The 23,139-nt window shown below is 39.3% G+C and overlaps 1 protein-coding gene across 3 annotated transcripts in view; it reads left to right on the top strand.

Annotated features, from left to right (window-relative positions):
• FGD6 (FYVE, RhoGEF and PH domain containing 6) overlaps positions 1-18,365 on the top strand; it is a 72,547-nt gene extending 54,182 nt beyond the window's left edge. Inside the window, exons 13-21 of one of the 3 annotated variants that reach the window (XM_054832364.1) lie at positions 895-978; positions 2,113-2,192; positions 7,240-7,342; positions 7,848-7,994; positions 8,720-8,822; positions 10,816-10,943; positions 11,660-11,788; positions 14,475-14,623; positions 17,315-18,365. In XM_054832364.1, coding sequence (XP_054688339.1) covers positions 895-978; positions 2,113-2,192; positions 7,240-7,342; positions 7,848-7,994; positions 8,720-8,822; positions 10,816-10,943; positions 11,660-11,788; positions 14,475-14,623; positions 17,315-17,351 — 960 coding nt within the window. In that variant the 3' untranslated portion in view covers positions 17,352-18,365. Of the gene's footprint in view, positions 1-894; positions 979-2,112; positions 2,193-7,239; positions 7,343-7,847; positions 7,995-8,719; positions 8,823-10,815; positions 10,944-11,659; positions 12,146-14,474; positions 14,624-17,314 lie in introns of those variants that run through there. The other 2 variants (XR_008577915.1, XR_008577916.1) reach the window with 2 other exon arrangements.
• Positions 18,366-23,139: the final 4,774 nt, after the last annotated feature.

Below are 23,139 nucleotides of genomic sequence, written 5' to 3'. Positions count from 1 at the left end.
ATCTGTTAAGGTCATACTCTCAAAAATCTGGTGCTATCTCAGCCACCAAATGAGATGTTGCTAATTTGAGTGTCGTTAGCTCAGATTGTCTTTGTTTTGGTTTTTTGTAGTGGGTTTTGGTTTTTGGATTTTGGTTGGGTTTTTAGATACAAAATGTGCAGACTAGTGTTTAGACACTTAAGCAGTGATTTTTCCATTGATCACATTGTGAAGATTTAGTAAGGCTCGTGAAACATTTGGTTATTTTGCAAAGAATCTCATAGCAAAAACTTATGAGACAGTTCAGTTTTCTGGTCTGTGTTTATGTGCAGTAAATGAAATTTGGATCCATGTGTTGAACAACACAGAAAATAAAAAAAAAAATCTTGATAGCTGTTCAGTAAGCGCATCAAATGAAGCCAAGTTTGGTAGAACGGGAAACAAACAGTAGGTGTACATTTAAACCAGTAAAATTCACATGGTACATATGGATAAGTTTATCCTTATAATCATCAATTGCTAATCTTAATTTTGCTGTCTCCAAGTTTCTGGAATGTTTTGCTTTGAATGGTTAATTCTAATATCCTTTTAAAGTAGTTTGTTAGACAATATAGCTGCATACATGAGAAACATTTTTGTTCTTTTTGACAGCCTGTTCTTTGACATCCGTGCACTATTTAGTCATGTGCCAAATGTATATTTACACAAGCAGGATATAAATAGATGCCTATTGTTATCTAAATTCATACATGAAAATGTTTCTTGGGTTCTAAACAGAATATAGGAAGTAGAAGATGCCCTTCTGGACAGTTGGTCTCAGTGCTGTATGAGTTCTGTGCTTCAGTAAAATGCATCTGAAATCACCTATCTCTAAACAGACTTTGGTCATTAAAAAGCATTGCTTCTATATTACAGTTCAATGATGCCCTGTTGTATACTACTCCAGTTCAGTCAGGGATGTATAAACTAAACAACATGCTGTCGTTGGCTGGAATGAAGGTGAGTTACTTCTTAAAATGAGTCTTTCTCCAAATCTATTTAAACTGAGGCCTTCAAATTTGCAAAACACAACTATGTTTATCGTTGGAAAGAGATCTTGAAGATCCTCATATTACAGAGGAATCCTACAGGCTTAATGTTTCTTGCATGATGTGAGCTGTGGGATTGCTGTCTAGATGTCCCTAAAAAACTCTGTTGCCCCAGGATCATCTCACCTGCATTTCATCCAGTATTGGCCTACTCTGAGATAGTCTGCCTACTTATTTTTTTGTTTGTATTTTGTTTAGACTGCCTCACTTTTGCCTTGTAACTGTTTTTTATTGCCCACACCCAGACATTAGGCTTCTCTGCCTGATAATCTTCTGGTGGATCAAATCTCCAAGGTTTATAGAGATCTGCTAACTGTGAGGGAAGACAGGGCTTTTGTTTCTAAGCCTTTGTGAAAAGCATCAAAGTTAAGCCCCAAGCCCCTCTGGGTAGTGATAAGGGACACGCATGCTGTATATTCACATGGTGTCTGATGTGACAAACCGATGCCTTAGAATTAAGCAACTTGTCTCTGGTCCTGTCAGAGAAAAGCACCAAGTCCAGCTCAGTCCAGCTGCAGATTTAGTGCCCAGGTCCAAGCTTTCACAGGCAGAGTTGCAAAATCTCTTCTACCAGCAGATGTCTCGTGGTGGCTCAGAACCACTCTTAAGTTTTAAACCTCCTTATGTTTGAAACTTGGTAGCTCAGAAGGGTCAGCAAGATGATCCAGCCCTTGGGGTATTGGGCAGATGCTACATCTTGTCCTGCAGCAGCAGCAGTGCCTTTTTTTGCCCAGTTGCAGGAGATGCTTAGTGGGCAAGGGGCCTGGGAGTGTTGAAGCACAGCAGGGAGGTGTCTGGCAGCTCCTGAGCTTCGTTCCCCCATATGTCTCCAGTGTTCGTATGGGGCCACAGTGAAATAAAATGGTGGGCTGCATGTAATCTTAGTGCAGCTGGGCCCTCGACTGATGTATGATGATCTACTTTTGAGATTTTTCTCTCCAATATACCCCCTCTGCAATAACAATGTAAGAGATTTTACAGTAAGTAGAACTAAAGCAACTATAAAAGTACTGTTTCAGTGTCAAGTTTTCTCTCTTGACTGAAGGTTAAAAAGCCAACCCAGGAAGCATATCAGAATGAACTGAACATTGAAAGCGTAGAGAGATCCTTCATTCTTTCAGCAAGGTAAGTCTAACAAATGAATAATGATTTAAACCCCATGTGATTTCAAACAGGCTATGTAAGTTTTTAATAGCTTATTTTGCACTTGCATAATGAAAAGTTACCCTTTGCTAGGGTAATTGCAGAATAGAGGGAATAACAGACAGGTTTCTGGAAATAAGGTAGGCTCTGTTCTAATTTACTTTTGTTCACATTCAAAATCTGATTTTGAAAATTTATTTTTAAATGGGCTGGCAGAAAGGAAGCCTGGTCACAAGTAATAAGTTTCACAGATACCATATGAATTTGTAGTCCCTAATACAGTTCACCCTGACTTGTAAGGAAGACTGCCCATTGTGAAGTGATGGATAGAAGCACAAAAGCTATAGTAAATGTGGCCGATATTTGAGCAATTTGGGCTTAAGGCTGCAGCTGGGAGGGATTCTGCTGTCCTCAGGACAGTTAGCTGTAAATCAGAGTGAATAAAACTCTTCATTCCTCCTTTTCAGCTTAGCTACACCTTCAGAAACTTGAAGTAAATTGAAATATTATCCTCTCACTGCCTTTCCTTGAGAGGAATAAGAATTAAAACTATTTCAATTCCATTAGTTTTAGGCTTTGCTTTTCAGTATTTTTTTGTTGTTCCAAAATTACTGATATGCTCTGTCAGTGCATTAACAGGACAGGATATGAAGCATGACAATAAATTTTGATATTATTACTGGTAACTGATATAAATTGGAAGAAGTCATCATGGTCTTTTAGCTAAAATAACAGTGTAATTGAAACAAGAAATGGATCTCAGTGAACCTGAAATTATGGAAATCGCAGCAATTACTGGAGTGATGCTTATCTTTACCAGAAAACAAAATTGTGGCATCAAAAGGATACATGGTCACTAAACCGGAGCGGCTCTGGTCTGCCTTCACCGAGGTGCCTTTAGCAAAGACCTGGGTTTGTGGATTGTTGTTTTTACTGTGTTTAAATTGGAGTTTTATATGTTCTGACATTTGTGACAGTGCTGATACCAATGAAGACAGACATGTTTTGTCTTTTGTTTAGCAAAGCTGAGCAAGGGCAGACTGCTTTGTTTGGTGTGACCTTGTAAATACTGACACAAGGATGTCTGCGTAGACAGCAGTATCTCTAGCTGAGGGGTAGACCAAGGTTAACCTTGTCAAAGTAGCCAAAGGAAGTAGCTCAGTTGTCTGAGCAGTAGTTATTTACAACAACAGACTCAAAAGGAGTATTTTTATATTTTTTCAACAAATCTAAATATTTCTTATGGTTCTTTTGCACACTGGGGAAATAAGATGCATTTCACAGTGTAGGGTATGATTCTCCTGCAGTATAATATGAGCAGGTCCGTGCTGCTTAGGTGCCTTGGCAGCTGGGTGTCGCACAGATACGTGAAGACATTTATGGGATTGCAGTAGACAATGTGGATTTATCTCTGCTTGACTTGAAACAGCATTTCCCTTTGAATTCAGTTGTTTTAAAAGATTGTAAAATAAATCATTGGAACTTGTGAAAAGATTATCATCTTGAAAAGCAACCTACCTACCTATTTTCCACAAAACAGGATAGACTTGTCTTTTTGAGGAACTGATTAAGCGGTAGATTAAAAGCAACTCCTGTGAGTTGCAGGTCCATAGCAGAAAACCCCTCTATATAACATTCTCATCAAATTGGACAGAGTTTGTGACGTGCTTTTGTCTTGACCTTGAAATTACTGGAATTATCTTCACATTAAAAGCTGCTCTGATTTGCTCTTTCTTTTTTAGTGGTGTTGATCTTGCATCTTTGGAGAGCATTCAGCTCTGTTATTTTTATACTTGCTGGAAGCTGTGTCTGTGCAAAAGCCCTAAGTTACACAACAGTGACAGAGAAAGGTTGCATTTGCTTGGGATGAAGGAGGTGCTGGGGGCTGCAGGTGTAAATGACGATTTACAGATTGTTATCTGGCTGCAAGCGAGACCTGGGTCTGTTGTAGTGTAGGAGGGAAACAAGTGAAAAACTACCAGCAAATATCCTGGATGAAAAGAGAATCAGTATCTTGTCAATACAGACTGCATCTTCCTTTTGATGATACCTCATTCTAACAGCTTCTTGGCTCCTATGTGGTAAAAATCTCAATTACAAAATTGTTCAAATTAATCTTACAGATGTTGGAGACAAATTCCGCTTCTGTGTTTTTTTAAATAATAAGCATTATGTGGAGTGTACACCAAAGAAGAGATTCTGAAATGATCCTGGGGGCAGAAATGGAGAAGGGAGCAATTAAGCTGGTGAAAAATTGCTAGTAATAAAAAGTAAGCCAGTTAATAACAGAAGTGTAGGTTAATGCCTAGACAAGAGTCTTTGTCACTTCGGGTTTAGTTTTACTGACTGCATTAGTATTCTCCTTTATCTAGTCTGGGTTGAGGTTTCAGTTTTCCTGGGATATCTGTAGGAATGTGTATTGCTTTACACGGTACAATGCAGTATTGTACTAGAAATGTCTTAATCAGAGAAACAAGTTAGCGCATCTGCACGATACAGCACTGTGCAGAAATAAAGCTTCAGTCCTGAAAACAATAGTTGTGCCAGCCTGACGTGGTTGGAGGCCAGCTGGCTCCGTCCCCCTCACTAAGGCTAACGAAGAGCTACCCCAGGCAGACATAGCTGCATCGCCTCCCCTAGCGTAAGGATAGCTCATGCAAGACTAGCTCAGCTGGGAGAAGAGCCCTAAGGCTGTCATCCTGGAAACGAGAGGGATATACTTCTGTGAGCCCTCCTGGGACCACCACTGCTTGCTTAGCTCCATTGGGCACCTGTGACATGTGCCCCTAGCATGCACGTTTGCCAGTAATAACAATTGCTGGGGCTCTCTGCAGTCCATTTAAAGCTTTCTACTGTGTTGTTAAATCCTAAATGAATTTAAAAAATAATAATTTTAAAAAAAAATAAGAAAACCTTGCAATTTTAGTAAACAAAATGACTTTTGGAAGGATGTAACAAATAGTGGACCTGCAGCGAGGGAGGTGGTAGGGCTTGTGCAGCTGTGGGGGAGGGCTGGAAGTGACAGCAGAAGAAACACTGCCTATTTTGCTGCAGCAAACCATTACATCAATTCAGTTGCCGATGGCACTGCCTTTGCTCTTGAGTTCTGAAGGGTTGTAAACAACCCTAAAGGCTAGCTACCACTAGCAAACCTACCAAGCGCAAGCTCTCTCGTGAAATATTAGGATGTAAGCCATGTAGCTCGTGCGAGCAGCCCCGTATGTAGCAATCCCCACGTGATGGGGGATGCTTAGTCTCAAAAACTGGGCCAACTTTGAATTTAATTATTTAATATAGTTTTAGGAACCTAATTAATCATAACCAGATTTTGAAAAAGCCAAAGGAGTTGTTTAGAGTTATGAATGTTACGTAGGTAATGCAGACCAGTTCTTCTTACCGGATGAGGAAGCAAAAGTAAATAAACTGAACAAAATGTTCCACTCAGAGGGTGAGATATTGGGACAGACAATAATACATTGCTTTGCCCTTGCTTGTATCTTATTTCCTCTCCTTTTGTTCTGATTTTGTTGCTGTGTGTGCTAGATTGTCTTTTTTCCCTCATGCCTCACAGGCTTCCCCCGTGTTTACCTTACCAGATTTGTCCTCTCTGAGTCTGTATAGCACTCAATTTCATCCAGTTCAAAATCCCAGCTCAAAGTATTTTCCTTAAAGGTTCAAAGATGATCAAAGCTTCCAAATTCACCTACAAAAGCCATTAAACACTAATTAATGTTGCACACCTAATTTGTGTAAATCATTGCTTTCCTCTTCCCTAACTTTCCTTTTTATATATTCATCATGTTCAATCCCTTTGTTTAAAAAAATTAATTTATTTGACACTATTTAAGAAGTGAGGAATTTTAAAAATGTTGGTAGTAGATACTCGTTTAAATTTTAGAAGCCCATTTTAAGCTGGCATAGCATCTTAAGTGGTCTGGCTGTTCCTCTGCCACAAAACTGCTCCTTCCTTCCTCAGAGCCCCCTCCTTGGTGCTGGCACAAGTACTTGTTCAGCTGCGTGATGAACCCAGTCGGTAAATCGATCCAGAGGAAGGGCCGGTCGATGGCTTGCTTTAATACGGATTTGTTTCCCAGTCCAGCTCATTGCGTAGACGTGTGTGTTCTGGCACAAGGGAGAAAATAAGACCTGGTGACTGAGAGGGAGTATAGTAGGCTGCCCTTTGCAGCAGCAGCAGCATGGATTTATATTATATGAAAGTGATGGTGCGCCCACAGCCTGAGGAGGTGCTTTGGCATTGCACGTAATCCAGTGTGGCTGCAGGCTCCTGCCGTGCCAGGCGCTGCTTGTTCTCCCCGTTCCCCATGCCGTGCCACTTCAGCCTAATGCTTTCCTTGCACTTGATTAGTGATCCACCAGCTGTGGGATAAAGAGATACAGCAAACTCATCTGTTTATCTCCTTGGGTTAGCTAATCCGGTGGAAAAATTTGGAAAAAAAGAGAATTATTTCAACGCAGCATGACGTAGTAGGAGCAAACAGACAGGAGCAGAAGAGACAGCACATTTTTTCTGACAGAAGCTCAGAGTTTCACAGGATTAGGTATAACAAAATGCACCCTGAGGCAGAAGGAATGGGGAGGGGGGGGAAAGGCTTGCTGAAATTTCAGAGTCCCTCTCAAGAGGAGGGCCCGTGCCTTTGTTCTGGGAGCACCATTTACACCAGTGTTACTCAAGCTATTCAAGGGTCCAGGGAGAAGGGGGAAGCAATGACATACAAGCTTTGAAACAATCACAGGGTGTTTTGGAAGGAGGAAAGGGAGGGAGGGAATCCACATTATAACAACACACACAGGAATCTTTTTTGGTATTAGTCAACACACAGAACTGACACCATGCAGACAGTTAAAAAAATAATGCCAGTTTCAGTAGGAACTGGAGATGGTCTATAAAACTGAAATTGCAAGAGAGTTAAGTCAATGTGTAATAAAGTTAATGGAATTCTAATCAACACTTGCTTCTTAGTTTTAAATGTTAATAATAATAAAAAAATTGATTTTTTTCCTCCAACAGTTCTGCTACAGAAAGAGATGAGTGGTTAGAAGCTATCTCCAAGTCGATTGAAGAATATACAAAAAAGAGAATCACATTTAATCCTAGCAAAAGTCTTGAAGAGGTATGTCGCAACATTAACATTGGTTTGTTCTCTTTTTGAATATAAAGTTTCTTTGCAGGTGTTTAAAGAAACAAGAGGCATTCCATAATGAATAATAAAACAGGATGGCAAATAAGTGAACAGATGATAGAACAGAATGATATTTCCTAATGTTATCTACTTCATAAATTTAAAATTATTTTCCTCCAAAAACCCCAAACACATTTTCTCAGTTCTCTCGGTAATTCTGCAAACAGAAAGATGAAATGAAAGATTTTGAAGTATAGCACCTATTAATATAAATAGGCTGGTAAAGCTTGAAAGTCACACAGCCTTTTTGAACTAATTAAATGCAGCTCTGTCTTCAGGCTTGCATTATAATGGTCACTGATGAAATAGTAGATAGCATTTAAGACCATGACAATTTATCAGAGAAGGCTGATTATAGTTAACCTATAATCACTGATTAATATTTATCTTATTTCTCATCGCTGACTGTAATGGTATTCTGCCGATGTTCTCTCAGGCAGACCCGGAGAAACAGGAAGAAGATAGTCCGCTGGGATCAAAGGCTCCGATCTGGATCCCTGATACTAGAGCCACTATGTGCATGATCTGTACAAGTGAATTCACACTGACATGGAGAAGGCATCACTGCAGGGCATGTGGAAAGGTTGGGCAATTTTCTGATTATCATTTCTGTTTGTCATTCAGGCTTCTTGAGTAAGGCATTTTTAGAGTAAGGTGTTATGACAGACCGGCGTCCAACCTTTTATCCTGTTACCTGTTTCTTACTTTGCATTTTGGAGTACTATTTATGGTTGTCTTCTGCTTCTGCAGTTATGTAGTGCAAATGAAGAATGTTAGCTGAAATGAGAAAAATATCTCCCTCACTAATTTTTGTAAGATAAATAATGATTTTAAGTTAGTACCAAGCTTATTTTGTATTTAACAGTTATGAAAGGTATAGCTAATAAACCTTTATTTTTCTTGTTTTAATCAAGTGAGAATACAGAATTCAATGCAGTTGAGACATCTGTGTTGTGGAGAAATTGTCAAGAGAACAATGACTATTTTTAGTTATTTCTTTAAAAGCTTATGATTTAAACAGTTCAGTAACTCAGTAGGCTTGTTCTACTTTTCATGTATTGTTAATGCTGGCTTATTGACTTGTGTAATTCAGTGTTGGGGTTTTTTTATATTTAAATTTTTATCATTTATAGGAGGAAAGAGCAGCATGTTGGACATAGGGAAAAGCTAAGATCTTAACCATTTTCAATGTAAAATAGTGCTTATTTCAGGTTCTGTTACGGGCTTAACGGTGCCGAAGTGAACGTCTTTGAGCATTTGGTGATTTACAGGTGCACATCATGTACAATAATGCTTTTATGTTTCCAGATTGTCTGTCAAGCTTGTTCATCAAATAAACATGGTTTAGACTATATGAAAAACCAGCCAGCAAGAGTATGTGATCATTGCTTCAGGGAGCTACAGAAACAAGGTAAAGAAAATCTTCACAAACTGTCTTATTTTTGTGGCCCTTATTAACGTCGTATGTCTATGCCTCATCGTTACTGCTGGGTTCAAGTGCCTAATTCTGCTAGTGCCTGCAAAGTGATAGGCATCTCAGGTTGTAAGAGCCCAAACAAGTTTCTGTGGAGTAAGCTGGGAAGTGAATTTGCAATACATGGGCTCTTCCTTCCAGAAACACACATGCATTTGCCCTACTGTAATGGCCTGTAGCTGAGGCTGCTTTCTTTTTGAGATAACTAGCGTTACGTTGCTTTCCATTAATCACAGGGTACAAGTGTACGTTAAAGTCCTTACAGCTTACCGTGACCTCCCAGTGGGTTCATGCGTACTTTTACTCTCTGTAACTTGTATGCCTGTAAACTTCATTTTTGTCAGCTAAGCTGCTGAAATAGCTGAAGTTCTGGGGCTCTATAAAGACATAGGCTTTCATCTTACTGAAGCTGAGTCTTGTCAGCCTCAAGCCTCAGCTCATCTGGAATTCAAGAAGTTGGCATATCTGCACCTCGGTTCTGAGGGCAAACTCCTAACTGTTGCCTGCTGCACACTGGCAACATGGATTTCAATGTAAAACACCACAGCTAGAGCTATTTTCATTGAAACACTTTCAGAGAACGTGGTACTACTGATGCCTGCTGGAAAACAAGGGTTAGATAGCCTGGTGGTAATAACATTCGCTTAGAGAGGAGGTCCAGGGTCAGTTTCTTTCTCATCCTGAGAGAACTCAAATTCATCTCTTCGAAGGAGCTTCATATCATTATGCAGAAAACGAATGTAAAATCAATGGGGGCACCTCCCAGTGAGGTGGGATTCCAGTCCCATCTCACAAGACTTGCTCTGAATTCATGGTCCAAAGACTCTAGTATAAAATACACAATTGAGCCATAAACAGGGACTGAAACAGTTTGCTGCCCTTCCCTCTGGCAGGGGCTCCAGTTCAACACAGGCTCTCTAGGATATCAGGAAATCTGTGATGCCCCAGTGAAATAATCAAGCTATGGCTTCCGGCATGCTGGGGGTGACATTTCTCAGGGGATGTGGAAAGCAGCATCGACAACCCTTGAAGTGGTGGTGGGAGCCTGTGATGATGAGGAAGGCGGATTGTCTGGACCACCTGCAGCTCTCTGCGTTGGGCACTAGAGGCTGCTGTGCTGCAGGCAATTGCAGGTGCTTTTAGCTGGGAAAAGAGCTGCAGAGCAGGTGCAGTACAGCTGGCAATCCAATTACTCTCCTGCTCTGCTCATTATTTCAGAGCCTCATCATGTTCAGGGACAACTCTAGAAGTAGACTTAATGAAGCTACTCATTCCAGGCTGGCTTGTAAAATAGTGGTGGGTAGAAAAGGAAGTTTTAAAGGAGTGAAGTGTTGCGGAAGTCTTCCAAGAGAGATGAAGGAACTGCCTGCGGCAGTGGAGAAAGACAGCACGTTGTCTGGAGATGGGAATCTCCAGAAGTGTGTGTGTGATGGCATGATGGTGAAGAGGAGTCCTATAGCATCCATACTGAAAAAAGCTGAGAAGATAACAGATGTAGAGAATTGAAGGACAGAGAGTTGGGGAACAGAGGTAAAGCACAAACTGGACTGCAGAAGATGTCTCTAAAAACTTGGTGTGATTTTTAAGAGTTGAATTTTCACCCTGTGTATGGGCAAAGGTAGTTCAACATAAAAAAAAAAAACCAAACAAAACAGTCTTTGAAAACAAACTAGACCAATCTGTTTAGTTGTAAACTTCTTGGTTTGGTTTTTTTTTTTCAGCCTGATTGTGATTTGGGAGATTCTAAGTCATGGTGTTGATGATAATACTGGCAAGTAAATTCAACACTGAATTTAATGTTACTAGGTGCTAATCTGAAGTGCTGTACTCAGAATAAAAATATTAACAGCTTTTTAGAAAAGAAGTCCAAGAAGGCCTGTGTTTAGTCATGTGTGACATGAAAGCAATATATTCATCCTATACATTTTAGATAACCAGTGCACTCCTAAAAGCGGATCCCCAGTCAACCATAAATCTCCATCAAGTGCCTTGTCAACAGTATTACACAGCATTCCCTCTGGAAGAAAGCAGAAAAAAATTCCTGCAGCCCTCAAAGAAGTAAGTGGTTTATTGGTCAAAAGTAATGCCTTGTTGGTATTATATCAATATTAACAATGAAAAAATAATTCCATATTTTAGCCATCTTCTCTAGAATCAAAAGTCTAAATTCACCTGTAACAGTGGTTAGAGCCGTAGTTTTATATAGGCAGGGAACTGAACCATGAAGCAGTATATAAACTGCGTAAACAGCTGTGAGACTGTGATTCAGAGAGATAGTCAGAATTTTAATTTCATTCTTGCTTCCCTTGTTTCAAGGACTTGTGATTTACCTCCGCACCAACAGTCAATGAGGAGACTCCTACACCAACTTAGCTCTTGGCTTATGATTAGGAAAGGTAGAGCTAAACTCTGCCTATCTACACTGGAGGTCTTGGGAATGGGAGGATGCAATTTTTCTTATATAGGAATGTGTGTTCTGCTGTATGTTGTCATCAGTGTTTCAGCCCTCTCTTATCCTGTTGCATCCAATTTAAGTTCCAACCCTTAGTGTCTGCAGAAACCTCTCTTCCAGCCAGATAGGTGGTGGCAGACAAAATAATTTTTATTTCAGCCATCTGTGTTAATTAGGAACATGAACTTGAGATCAGGTAAGAATTTGAGTCTTTGACAGGACAGGGCTCTGGACATATGTTTTAAAAAAGCTCTACTGCAAAAACCTGGACAGATGCATAACTCTTGGGTGGTGGGTTGTTGTTTGTTTTTTTTCACTTCAGGTTTCAGCAAATACAGAAGACTCTACAATGAGCGGCTACCTGCACAGATCTAAGGGCAGTAAGAAACCATGGAAACACCTATGGTTTGTTATAAAAAATAAGGTGCTATACACATATGCTGCTAGCGAGGTAAGAGCCTACATATTAGAAATCAAATATCCAATGATAATACTGTATCTGTAATAAAATTGTTTATGATCTAGAAACAAGCTAAAGATTAGATCACCTTACAGTAATGGATCTGATTTCAGTGTAGTATTTTGAAAAGGCCCAGTGAGCTTGGTACCATAATACGCTGATACAGCTATGCTGTTTCTGATTCCAGACCTAGCTTTGAGTATCTGCACTGCACACCGTTGCACAGTTGTAGGTATGTTCTGAGTCAGTTGAATACGTGGGGGTCTCTTTAGATGCATCGCACTGGACTAGTGGCAAAGCCAACATTATAAAAGCATCTTGAAGTATCTTGTTCTACAGTCCCATAAGGTATTTTGAATGCTTGGAAAATGAGCAAACTAAATCTCTTGACTTCTCCTCAAACTGTCTTCTTCAGCCTGGAGTTACTATTTAATATACAGTGCTGCAGTAGAAAATAAGAAATGCATCTTGTCTAATGGCATTTGCTTTTTTTATTTAGAATGTGTAGTCATATTGCAGTGTGGATTAATCTCTAACCAATACATACATAAGCTCCGCACATCCCAGCGGGTCCTGAGGATGTAGTTTTATTGCATCTTATAACATTTTGCAACATACATGGATGTATTGTAGCACTGGAAGATCTTGGGTTTCACTTTTTTTATTATATGTTCTAATTAGCTAATAGCTTTCAAGAGCAAAATATCCAAAGCATCTCTTTAAAGATATTGCCATCCCTCACTTTCTTTAAAAATGGTTAAGCCCAACCTATCCTGACTGTGTGAAGAGTTAGCCTTCTTCACCTCCACGCCGCCACCACCCCCCTGGTTGTTTCCTGGTTTGTGCTCAGATTTGCTCCTGGGTTGTTCCTGCTGTAGTGCCAACCTTTATTTTAGCACTTCTGAACTACGTCCAGAACCTGTGATGTTATTTCTATCACAGCGTTGGCAGTAGTCAAAAAGCCAAGTAGTTCTAAAAATATCCTAAATAATTAAGTACAAAACAATTACTTTTGCAAAGATTTGAAAAATATTTCAGGGCATTGTGTCTCTTCTGGCAGTTGCAAAGGAGACTTTGGCAACTAAAGAAAAGGCATCTTAGTCTGTGACAGTCACCTTAAATTTTCTTTTGCTTGGCTTCCTTTGAGATATCAGCCTTCCAGAGTAGCTTCAGTTTGCAGCTTGCAATCATGAAATTAACTCTTTCCTATTTTCTTAAAACTGAGGAATATCTGTCCTTATTTTTCATCTTGATGAGCCGTTGCAGGAGACATTGTTCGGAGAGTCCCAAGGGAAGGTTATGATGGCTGGTCCAGCGTGGCCTTAGCCAAGAAACCCCACTTAAGCCACTTAAATTAGTTCCAAGTGATATAAAGATTAGTAGTAAAAAGACCGCTTATTAGTGGTATAAAGACCTAAGATAGTGAACCAGATTGGTAAGCCTTTACTTGACTGTTTTCCAATATCAAAAAATGTTGCTTTCACAGGATACTCTTGTTTCAATGCAGAGGCAATTACCAAAGTCTTCATCTGATGTGTCCATGTTTATGTACATTCTTTGTTTATTTTTTTTTTTCTATCCAGAAGCATTGCAGGACCCTGCCTAGTTACAAAACAGTATTTTGGAATTTGCAGAGGATGAAAATACTTTTTTTTTTCCCTTTCAAAAATGCTGTGCATCGTATTTATTAATTAAAAGACAAGAGTATAAAATAAGGAAGTAATTGAGATGAATATGGAAGGGAAAAGGTTGCCTTTTTAGCCAGATTTTGAAATTAAATGAAAAGGTGGTAAACAGGTCTAGCTTCTCTTGCTACTTTTTCCTAGCTAACCACTGTTAACAAGGGCAGGTAGTGATAGAATGAGGGGTAATGGGTTTAAGCTGAAGGAGAGTAGATTTAGATTAGATGTTAGGCAGAAATTCTTCACTGTGAGGTGGTGAGCACTGGAACAGGTTGCCCAGAGAAGCTGTGGATGCCCCCTCCCTGGAAGTGTTCAAGGCCAGGTTGGATGGGGCTTTGGGCAACCTGGTCTAGTGGAGGGTGTCCCTGCCCGTGGCAGGGGGGTTGGAACTAGATGATCTTTGAGGTCCCTTCCAAGCCAAATCATTCTATGAACACTCAGCAACTTTTTTCCTCATCCTATTAATTTTAAGCAACAGAAAGCAAAATAAATTCAGCCGTCAAAAGCACTGGAGTGTGGCTCCAGTGCTTGAGAACATAGGTTACATCCATAGTTCCTCCTTTTAGCATCCTCAGTGCAGTTAATAGCATATCCCGTATCACTTTTAAGACATGGAAACTTACCACTAAGGTTTTTGGAGAGAACACTGGGCTAGATAGACCTTTGGTCTGCTGCCAGGTGGTAGTCGATCTTTTGATGTAACAAAGTCCTCACCAGGCAGGAGGATGAGACTATACAATGAAAGACAAGGTAGATGTTATCAGGAAAATAAAAAGAGGAACGGCAATGTTGAAGTCTATGAGGTTACTTCCTGTCCCCTGATTCATGCATGGAGACTATAAAAAGCAGCATTTTGTGCATGACTATTTGTAACAACTTGTTTGTTGTATAATCTGTTGCAATGGTATGGTGCATGAGGAAAGTCTAAATGCATCCCTTAGTATGTCTTACAAACTCTAATTTTGTCTTGTTTGCTTTCTTCCCCTGTAAAATAGGATGTGGCAGCGTTAGAGAGCCAGCCTTTACTTGGATTCACAGTCAGTGAAGTAAAAGATGAAAACTCAGAGTCTAGAGTGTTCCATTTACTGCACAAAAACACTTTATTTTACATATTCAAAGCAGATGATCCCCATTCAGCTCAAAAGTAAGAAACTATTTGAATTCATTTGTTACTTTTTATAGAAAATATTTCAGAAGTCATGAATGTTAATATTCACAGATTAAGCATATCTACAAAAGATGCATATCATATAATATGTAAACAAAACTTTTAGAGTACTGAAACACAAGGTCCTGGTTTCATGAGGACTTCTGAAATGCTTTAAATGAAGCAGCAGACTGTCCTCTGGAAAAAAAATGAATATAGGAGAATGGAAAAGTCTAAAATAAAATAGGAAATCTTTCTTTTTCCTAGCCCATTCCTCTATCCCTGGTCTGCTCAAATGAAAATTGAATGTTACCTTTGGAGAAAGTCAGAAAATGTGTTTTAAGAATTAACTAGTGTGTCCCTTTTTTATTTCCAGCTGTAAATTGCAGTTTTTAATGAATGTGGCAGTGAAAAATAAAGCAAACCCTAAAAAGCAAGGGACAGAAGTGTGTGTGCAGATGTGCATAAGCACCTAGGCACGCTTAATATGTTCAGACCAAAAGCCTGAATTCAACACTCACACAAGCTATTTCAAGTCCTGCTGATGTATCTGAGTTTGGAGTCATATTTATCAATTTATGTACAGTGTGCTTTTATATAAATAATCTAGAAGTTTGGTCATTAATCAGTAGAAAATATTTGCTATACAATTCATAGAGTAAACTAGAAATGAGCATGGAAGCAATATATTTATGTTATCTTGCATATATGCCTAGTTTATCTGACTGGTTTCATTGCAGTTTTCCCAAATGAATTTTACACTAAAAAAAATAGATTTAATGCGCTAACTAGTCCATTATTAATACTTAAGCATTCAAATGGCTGCAAGTATAGCTTTGTGTAAATAGGGATATTCTAAAAAACAAAGTAGCCAGGACAATTGAAAATTTTGAACAGCTGAGAACGTGCTTAATGACACTTCTCTATGCACAAAATCTGGAAGTCTTTATTTGAGTTTTGGGGGTATTTTGACTTGCAGATGCACACAAATGTTTCCTTGTTAATTAAGATACTATTCTCTTGTTTCCACTGTGTCCTCGTTTGTACTATATAAAACAAAACTAAAAAAAATGGAAGGCATTCAATAGCTTTGTTTTCCTATTCAGACAATGGCTTTCATCATCAGTAGGAAAACTTGAAATTGGACATACTCTATTTTGCTGAGCCTAGGAATAATATATTAAGTACCTTAAATTGCAAGCTTTCTCCAAGTATTTAATATCCTTATGAGATTTATGCTGAACCTCCAGAATAAATGCTGCTTTGATAGCATTAAAAGAAAAACCAAAGAACATAGTGTGGGCCTGTATGCATCAGTGGACGCTGTTTTTTCCTGTTAGAGCCAAAGAAATATCTGATGTATTTGTCTAAGTGCAGTAATAAATTTTAACAGATGTTTATTTTTCTATGAGCTTTTAAATTTCTTACTCCAGTGCTATGTTCAATGCTTAAGCTGTTTATGAATTTGTTGTATTTGTATTCCATTTTAGTTTTTTTTAATGAATATATGGCTGTGGAAAATACAGTGAGCCCAAAAAAGTCAGGGATAGAAGTTTGAGTTGTGTGTGCAGACAGGCATGAGCACTTATACACACTTAATATGTTCATACGAAAAGCTGGAATTCAAAGAAGATGCACACAGTTATAAAGTTAAACAATCAGGGCAAGGAATAGCCAATGTCTGTGACTAACGTTTCACATACCCTGTGAATACTAAGACAGGGTTGAATTTCCATGATAAAGATAATTTTAGTCTTTGTCTCATTCAGTTCTCGCAAGATTTTCACTCAGGAAAAAAATCATCAGTATGTGGTCCCTTAACTTTACATGCACGCAATTAAGCCCTTGCTTGGAAGACAGAATTATTCAATTTTTTACTGTATTTGTCAGTGTAGCATCAGAGTGCTTCAAAACATAAATTTTTGCAGCAATCTCGGAAGGTGAGGATGTATATCACCCTCATAATCAAGTAGGAACAGAAACCACAGCTATAGGGGGCAAAAGTATCTGAATATTAACTTTGAATTTCCGGTTTAAGACACCTTGGATCAGCTGTTTGGGACTTCCCCCCCTTATATTTTCACAGATATAATGTGCAGGATATCTGTTAATATGTGATTCATTAGTAGCACATATTTTGCGTGTGAAGACGGGGGAAGTTCTTTCCTCACGCAAAGGCCCAGCCCGTGTGCCCTGTGGCTTCCTCCCTCAGCCCCTCACTAACACCCTCGTACCAGCTGCAGAAGCAGAGTGCATGGGTTATGCAGATGGCTGCCTCAGCTGTTGTAGTGTCCCCATTCATCCCAGATCACGTTTGCACTGAAGGAAGAGAAGGGTTTGGTTTTTTTAAAGGTATGCAGTCATGGTATTAAAGTTGGCAGAACCTTGGCATATGCTACTTTTTGTGCATTTGATTCCCCATCTTTACTTGTTATTTATGCACATAACTGCAGTATGGAAGAGGTACAGCAAAAGGTGTTTATCATCTGGCCTTGTAACGATAACTAGTATGTCTCTAGCAAGCTCTGTATGTTTGGACTCATTGGATAGATTTCTGGCATTTGCGTTAACAGACCAACTAGTAGTGGAAGTACGATGTTACTTTTTGTGTCAATCTGTAGCTAGTCACCGCAGTGTGATTTATACTTTTATCAGCAACCTCCTAACAGTGTTTGATTTTTCTAATAGGTGGATAGAAGCTTTTCAAGAAGGCACCATATTATAGCAGTGTCAGCATCGCGTCTGCAAGTTTAAAGGAGAATGTCCAAGGATGGTGGTAAAACAGACTACCGCAGCTGTTCAAAGAAACGGAATCCTGCCGTCTCAGCCTACACAAAATTGTATATTTGTCAGGATTAGGAGTTGTTGCATTTTTAGTCTAAGGTAGTATTTTTTTAAAGAATTGTGTGTATTTCTGTGTTGATACAAAATGTGTTATTTATTAAATTCCAATGTTTACTTTCATGGTCAGAATTATTTGTGAGGTCTGCAATGAGGCCCACGTCTTCAGAATGGCAGGTGGTTGGTCAACATATTCCTAAAGTTTGTGCTTTTTTAAAAAAAATAATAATCCGTTGCAATTGTACAGTTTCTCATGATTTGCGTATAGGTCTTGAGTCGCTGATGCTCACTTTGCAATTTAGCAAGAACAGACCAGAATAGGAATTTCAAAGGTTTGGGATCTGTTGGCTATGTAAACTCCTTTATGAGAAGTTGTATAATATTGCTGCTCCTTTCCTTGAATGGCAGTTGAAGTCTTGCATACCAGTACATTAAAACAGTACAAGAAATTCTGTATCACAGCAGCAATTGCAAAGTACAGTTAAATTATTGAAAAAGAGAAAAGGGAAAAATATTTTCAAACAGACTTTGCAATTACAGAGATAAGGCACCAGAGCTTTTACAGTGCTACAAATGCCAAACAGACTAAATGAGTTATCTTCAAACAATTGCAGGACAGATTTTCTTTCATGTTTCCAGTAGTAATTTAAAGCAGAGTAAAAAAATAAATTGTTGATATACAGGGAAAAGACAAAATATTTGTTTCAAAACTTTGTGTCAAATGAGTTCTGTACGCAGTATGAAACTGTATAAACGTTCAAAGAATGTTAAAGAAATATATGCACCTCCCCTCCCAAAATTTTAAACTATTGTGTATTTAAATATTATGTTTAAACTGGAATCACCATACCAACAAAACTCAGCTTTTTTAGTGCAGATGGCATTGAAATGTATACCATTCTTTGAAATACCTTTTGTTTACACTATGATTTGTTCTGTTCGACACTTTAAGACACACTGCAGTTTTAGGGGTTTGGAGGGTTTTTTTTCTTTAAGAAAATTGTCAGTATACCTCAATAGGAAATACTTGCTGATGATTCTGGTGCATTTATTCTATTTAACTTTTGAAAAAATTTTAACACTGTAATAGCATAAATGGAACTAGAACTATGAAAAACATATGAAAGAAAGCCATTTTTATGTCAAATGCGATGCATATGTAGCCAGTTAATTTTGCTGTGTAAAACACTTCTCAGTAGTCCTCTGAATCAAGAAAGTTGTGGTAACAGAATTAAGAGCAATTCACTTTTAATTAATAGTTTGGATCCATGTTAATAGCTATTCTGTGGCCTCACAAAGGAAAGAGAATAGATGGTAGAATAGTTAGTAGTCATCACAGAAAGGTCAGGAATGAAAATGCAAACTACAATTCTCTTATTCCCTCAGATACCTCAGGATCAGGTGTAAGATACTAACATAGCTCTGAAGAAGCTTGATTTTCCAGAGCTTCTGTTAAGTTAGTAGCAGGCTTGGAAGCCTAATGCTTAAGTATACAAGTAAAATTTCACTGACTTCAAGCATTTCAGTAGAGTACCTTTCTGAATCAGGGACTTTGGGCTGTAGATCTGGCTTCCCTCATGAATGCTAGAGGTTTGATTAGACAGTGTTTGAAATTCAGTGGGAGCCTGATCAAAGCCTTTGTTCTCTTTTATTTTAATACAAGCATGATAAATGAATATTTTTCTCTTGTTATATATAAAGGGCTTTTACTTAATTTTCCAAACAAGCTGCTGACTGAAGCCACGTAAGCTATTAGCATGTCTCTTTCAGGGTGATTCCTGACATGGTTTTTACTGTATCCAAAATAAAACTGATACCAATGTAACATAGATGTGATGTGGCTTTTCCAGTTGATATTATCAAAGGGAGTAGCTTCTTAATATTTTTATAGATGGAAAGCCATGAACTGGCAAATGAATTGGAAATCTAGCTAGGAGCAAGCTAATTTAATTTCAATTTATGGTTTGATATTGATCTCCCTGCTGCAAAACAGAGCAATAAAAGTCAAAAGACGTACTGCATAAGGTGCCCAAGTTCTGCCTCGTGTGGCGTCAAACTACCTCTCAAGGATTTGGTGCAGAGTGAGAAAATAAAGTGTTCTGTAAAAATCAGAGGACTTCTTCCAGAAGCAGTTGATCAATCAAAAAAATCTTTCTGTGACAGAAATAGATTTGAATGGAGCCTTAAAAACAATAGTACACATATAGCAGTCTAATTCTGTGTGAAGTAAATTGTCTTTGCAAACATGTTTGTCTTTTCTTCTTTCTCCAGCACTCCAGTGATTTGTGTCATATGGAGAACCCAAAACATAGGCATTTTCATAACGCTTTCAGATGGCTGCTTTTCAAACTTACCCTATTTCTCCAGCTTGCCTCCCATTTTGATTAATTACCATCAAAAGTAAAGCATTCACTTGATTTGACTAAACACTAAAACAAGACCAGAAGGTTTTTAAACACCTGGCTACCTCTTCTTATAAGAATCTATAGTTAATAATTAATTTCAGATTGGTTAGTGGAGTATGAGACAAACATTAGCATTGAATATTAGTTCTAGCCTCTCTGTTCTTGGATAAATGAAACATTCTAGGATCCTGAATTCTCTTTAGTTTAAAACTATTTGTTTTTCCCAAAGGACTTAAATGGATAGCTGAGTAGCTATGGAACACATTTTACTAAATATTTTTTGCGTGTGGGAACTTGATTACTCGATTATATATATTACATCATAAAGTAAAGAGATGTTTGGAAAGACACATTCAATGCACTTGTTTGCCATAACTGCTGTCCCCTGTATTTGCCATCCAAATAGGCTTTTATTTGGAGCAGTCCTAAATTGTATTAAGTGAAAGAATAGAATCTTTATTTTGTAAATGAAAACAGTTTAAAGTTGTAAATATTCCTGTGGATAATGTATCATTTTGTATAAATAAATTCACATTAGTTGAGTCTGCATGTTTTTTTAAAAATATTTTCAGGTTTTTACATGTTACGTAATTTGGGTATTCATTGATTTTTCAAATGGCAGAATTTGCTGTCATTATCCTGCACATCAGTCTTGCTTTAAAATTCCTACTATGTATTGCCTTTACAAACAGAAAATGGCTCTGTGCACAGGCTGATGCTGCTGCTGGACCCGACCACCTGAAGCATTAGCTTTAAGTGAATTATCTTGTTCATGTCAGCCAAGACGCTACAGTCTCACTACCAAAACTGGTGTCTCTGCTATGAAAATTATTTCCATCTTCCTGCCCTTCTGTCTTTCCTTTGCTGCCTCGTGCCGTCTAGTTCTTCACTTTCTGTTCCTTCTTCCACAGCCCCCCAAACTAAAAGCCCATGCCTTCATGAGTCCATGAGGTTTGTTTTCTATAAAGCCCTTCCACAACCAGGCACAGAGCCTGTGCTGGAACACAGCTTCCAGACAAAGCGCAGCAATCCAAAAAATTGCTCCTGAGCAAGCCCCCACATGTAGGGCACCAGGCAGTGGGGTTTTATCTCCTGAAGCCCTCCTCCCAGCCCTGGGGAATGACGGCCCATGCCAGCTTCATCAGCCCAGGAAAGAACTAGGCTCCTTATGCCAGCGTCTTATTTTTGTGAGGATGTAGGAATTTATTTATTTTTTTTTTACTTAAAGTAATCCCATCATCCTACTCTTAATGGTTACTCCATCTGATATTCAAGCTAGTTTTTTTAAAATAAATTCTTTAGCACATTGTTTTGGATAGACATACCGGTGGCAAAGAAAGCATCCTAAGAAACCATCATTCTGAAGATTTAAAGGAGTTAGTCTGCATGAAGGTCAAATGAAGGGTGTTACATTAAATCCTTTTGCAAAATCCAGTTCTGCTGTAGCTATTAAAGTGTGCCTGAATCACAGTTTCTGTTGGCGTAAGTATTTGAGCAGGGCCTGTGAGGGAGAGAATTGTCTGTCAGGTTAGTTATGCTGCCTCCTTTACTTCTCCGACAGATGTTTGAAAGCAGTTCATTGATAACTTGAACTAACAGCATAAAGGGTTTTGCTTCTCTGCATGTTTTTGATAGGGATGGGTCTCTTGTAATCCTGGCTGACACAGCTACATGGACATGCCTCTGTCATATAGATCGAGTATGAATTGGGTCACTTAATAAAAAAATAAATCAAAACCTGTTTTATTGGTTAAAGTGACATTTCTGCTCTATTGAGGATATCAGAATACTTGCGTGAAATAAGCTTTGGTGCAAATTCTTGGTATATGTTAAATTAAACTGCAATAAGCTTCATTTAGAAAGTGGATGTGCAGCTCAGGCTAGCGAGGGAAGTGACAAGTACTGTACATTGAGAGTGCTATAACATTTGGCACTTTCAGGAAATGCTTACCAAGTTAATTGCTCCAATTTAAAAATTCTTCAGAAGGTTCATTTGCATTTGGCTTTTGGGAATGCATTTGATTAAAAAGCAAAATACGATGCTGGCAAGTACTGACTGAACTAGTGATCCTGAGCTAGGGGAGCTAGATGCAAGTGCAGCTGTGGGACTGGGGGCACGAAGAAAAGCAGTAAAGGAATTCTCAAGATAAGAGCAGGAATGATTTTATTAATGTTAACACATAAATGGCTTGTATTCTTTGGGTTTTTTTCAAATCTCTGCTTCTCAGATGTTGATGCTTACGTCACCTGATTCAGTAGAAATTGCATATAATGGTCTAAACAAATTTCAGATAATGAAATTGTACATACAGCCCTGATGGCCTGAACGATCTTGAAGTTCCTGCTGATGTCTAACCACAGCTATACAGTCTTTTGTTGAACAGATGGAAGAAGAGGGGGGAAAGGGACATATTTAAAGTATAAAATTCTTACTTAAAATCAAGGTCACTAAAATAATCAACATAAACTAAGTAATCAGCCAACACAACTTTGGTCCAAACGAATGGCAAGACCTAGCCAGAACAGCAGTTAAGTTGTTCCTTGGGCACTTTTTCTGAAAGACCTGCTCCAGGCAGGAGCGCACTCATTAACAGCCAGGCTCCCCATTGCCTTTCCAAACCCTGTTCAGAGCAGTGTTGACATCTAATGAAGTCATTTGCTACTGCCACGCTGGTGGAGAAAGACAGCTCTTTCCAACACTGCTGGCTGAAATGCTACAGGCGCTGCGAGGGTAACTCGCAGGGTGACAAAGCCCTGTCGTATCTCCATCACGTCGCACACGTTTCAAACGCCATCTGCAAGGCTCACCTACGTATTTGCCTCATTGGAAGACCCCACCGAGCTATCCAAAGCCAAGAGCAAAGGCTTTGCGCCTGTGGTGTTGAAACCCGACACGCTCCTGTTTCCTTGCAGAGAACCGCAGCGGGGATTTCCAGGCTCACGTCCTCTCGATGGGCGCGATAACGCCCGCAGGCCTGTCAGAACGACTTGGCGCAGAGCCATGTTTCCCCATCTGTGAGGGTGCTCCGCCTGAGGCGCCCCCTCCCGAGGAGCGCCTTGCTCCGGGCCCGGCCCGCTGCCACCTGCCCACTGCACCTCAGCTTTCGGTGTTCCCCACGGCACGCCATGCCCGGTGGCGGCAGCGCCCGCCAGTGCAGACAAAAGACCGCCCACACCCGCTGCGGCGGCGCAGGCCGCAACAGTGCTGCCGCCCCGCCCCCAGGCGCCGTTAACGGTCACCGGAAGGGTGGGGAAGGTGAGGCGGGC

The sequence above is a fragment of the Grus americana genome, chromosome 1, assembly GCF_028858705.1.
Source record: "Grus americana isolate bGruAme1 chromosome 1, bGruAme1.mat, whole genome shotgun sequence".
Classification (NCBI taxonomy): Eukaryota; Metazoa; Chordata; class Aves; order Gruiformes; family Gruidae; genus Grus; species Grus americana.
Note: the sequence above shows the minus strand (reverse complement) of the source record. Positions and strands in the feature narration are given on the sequence as shown.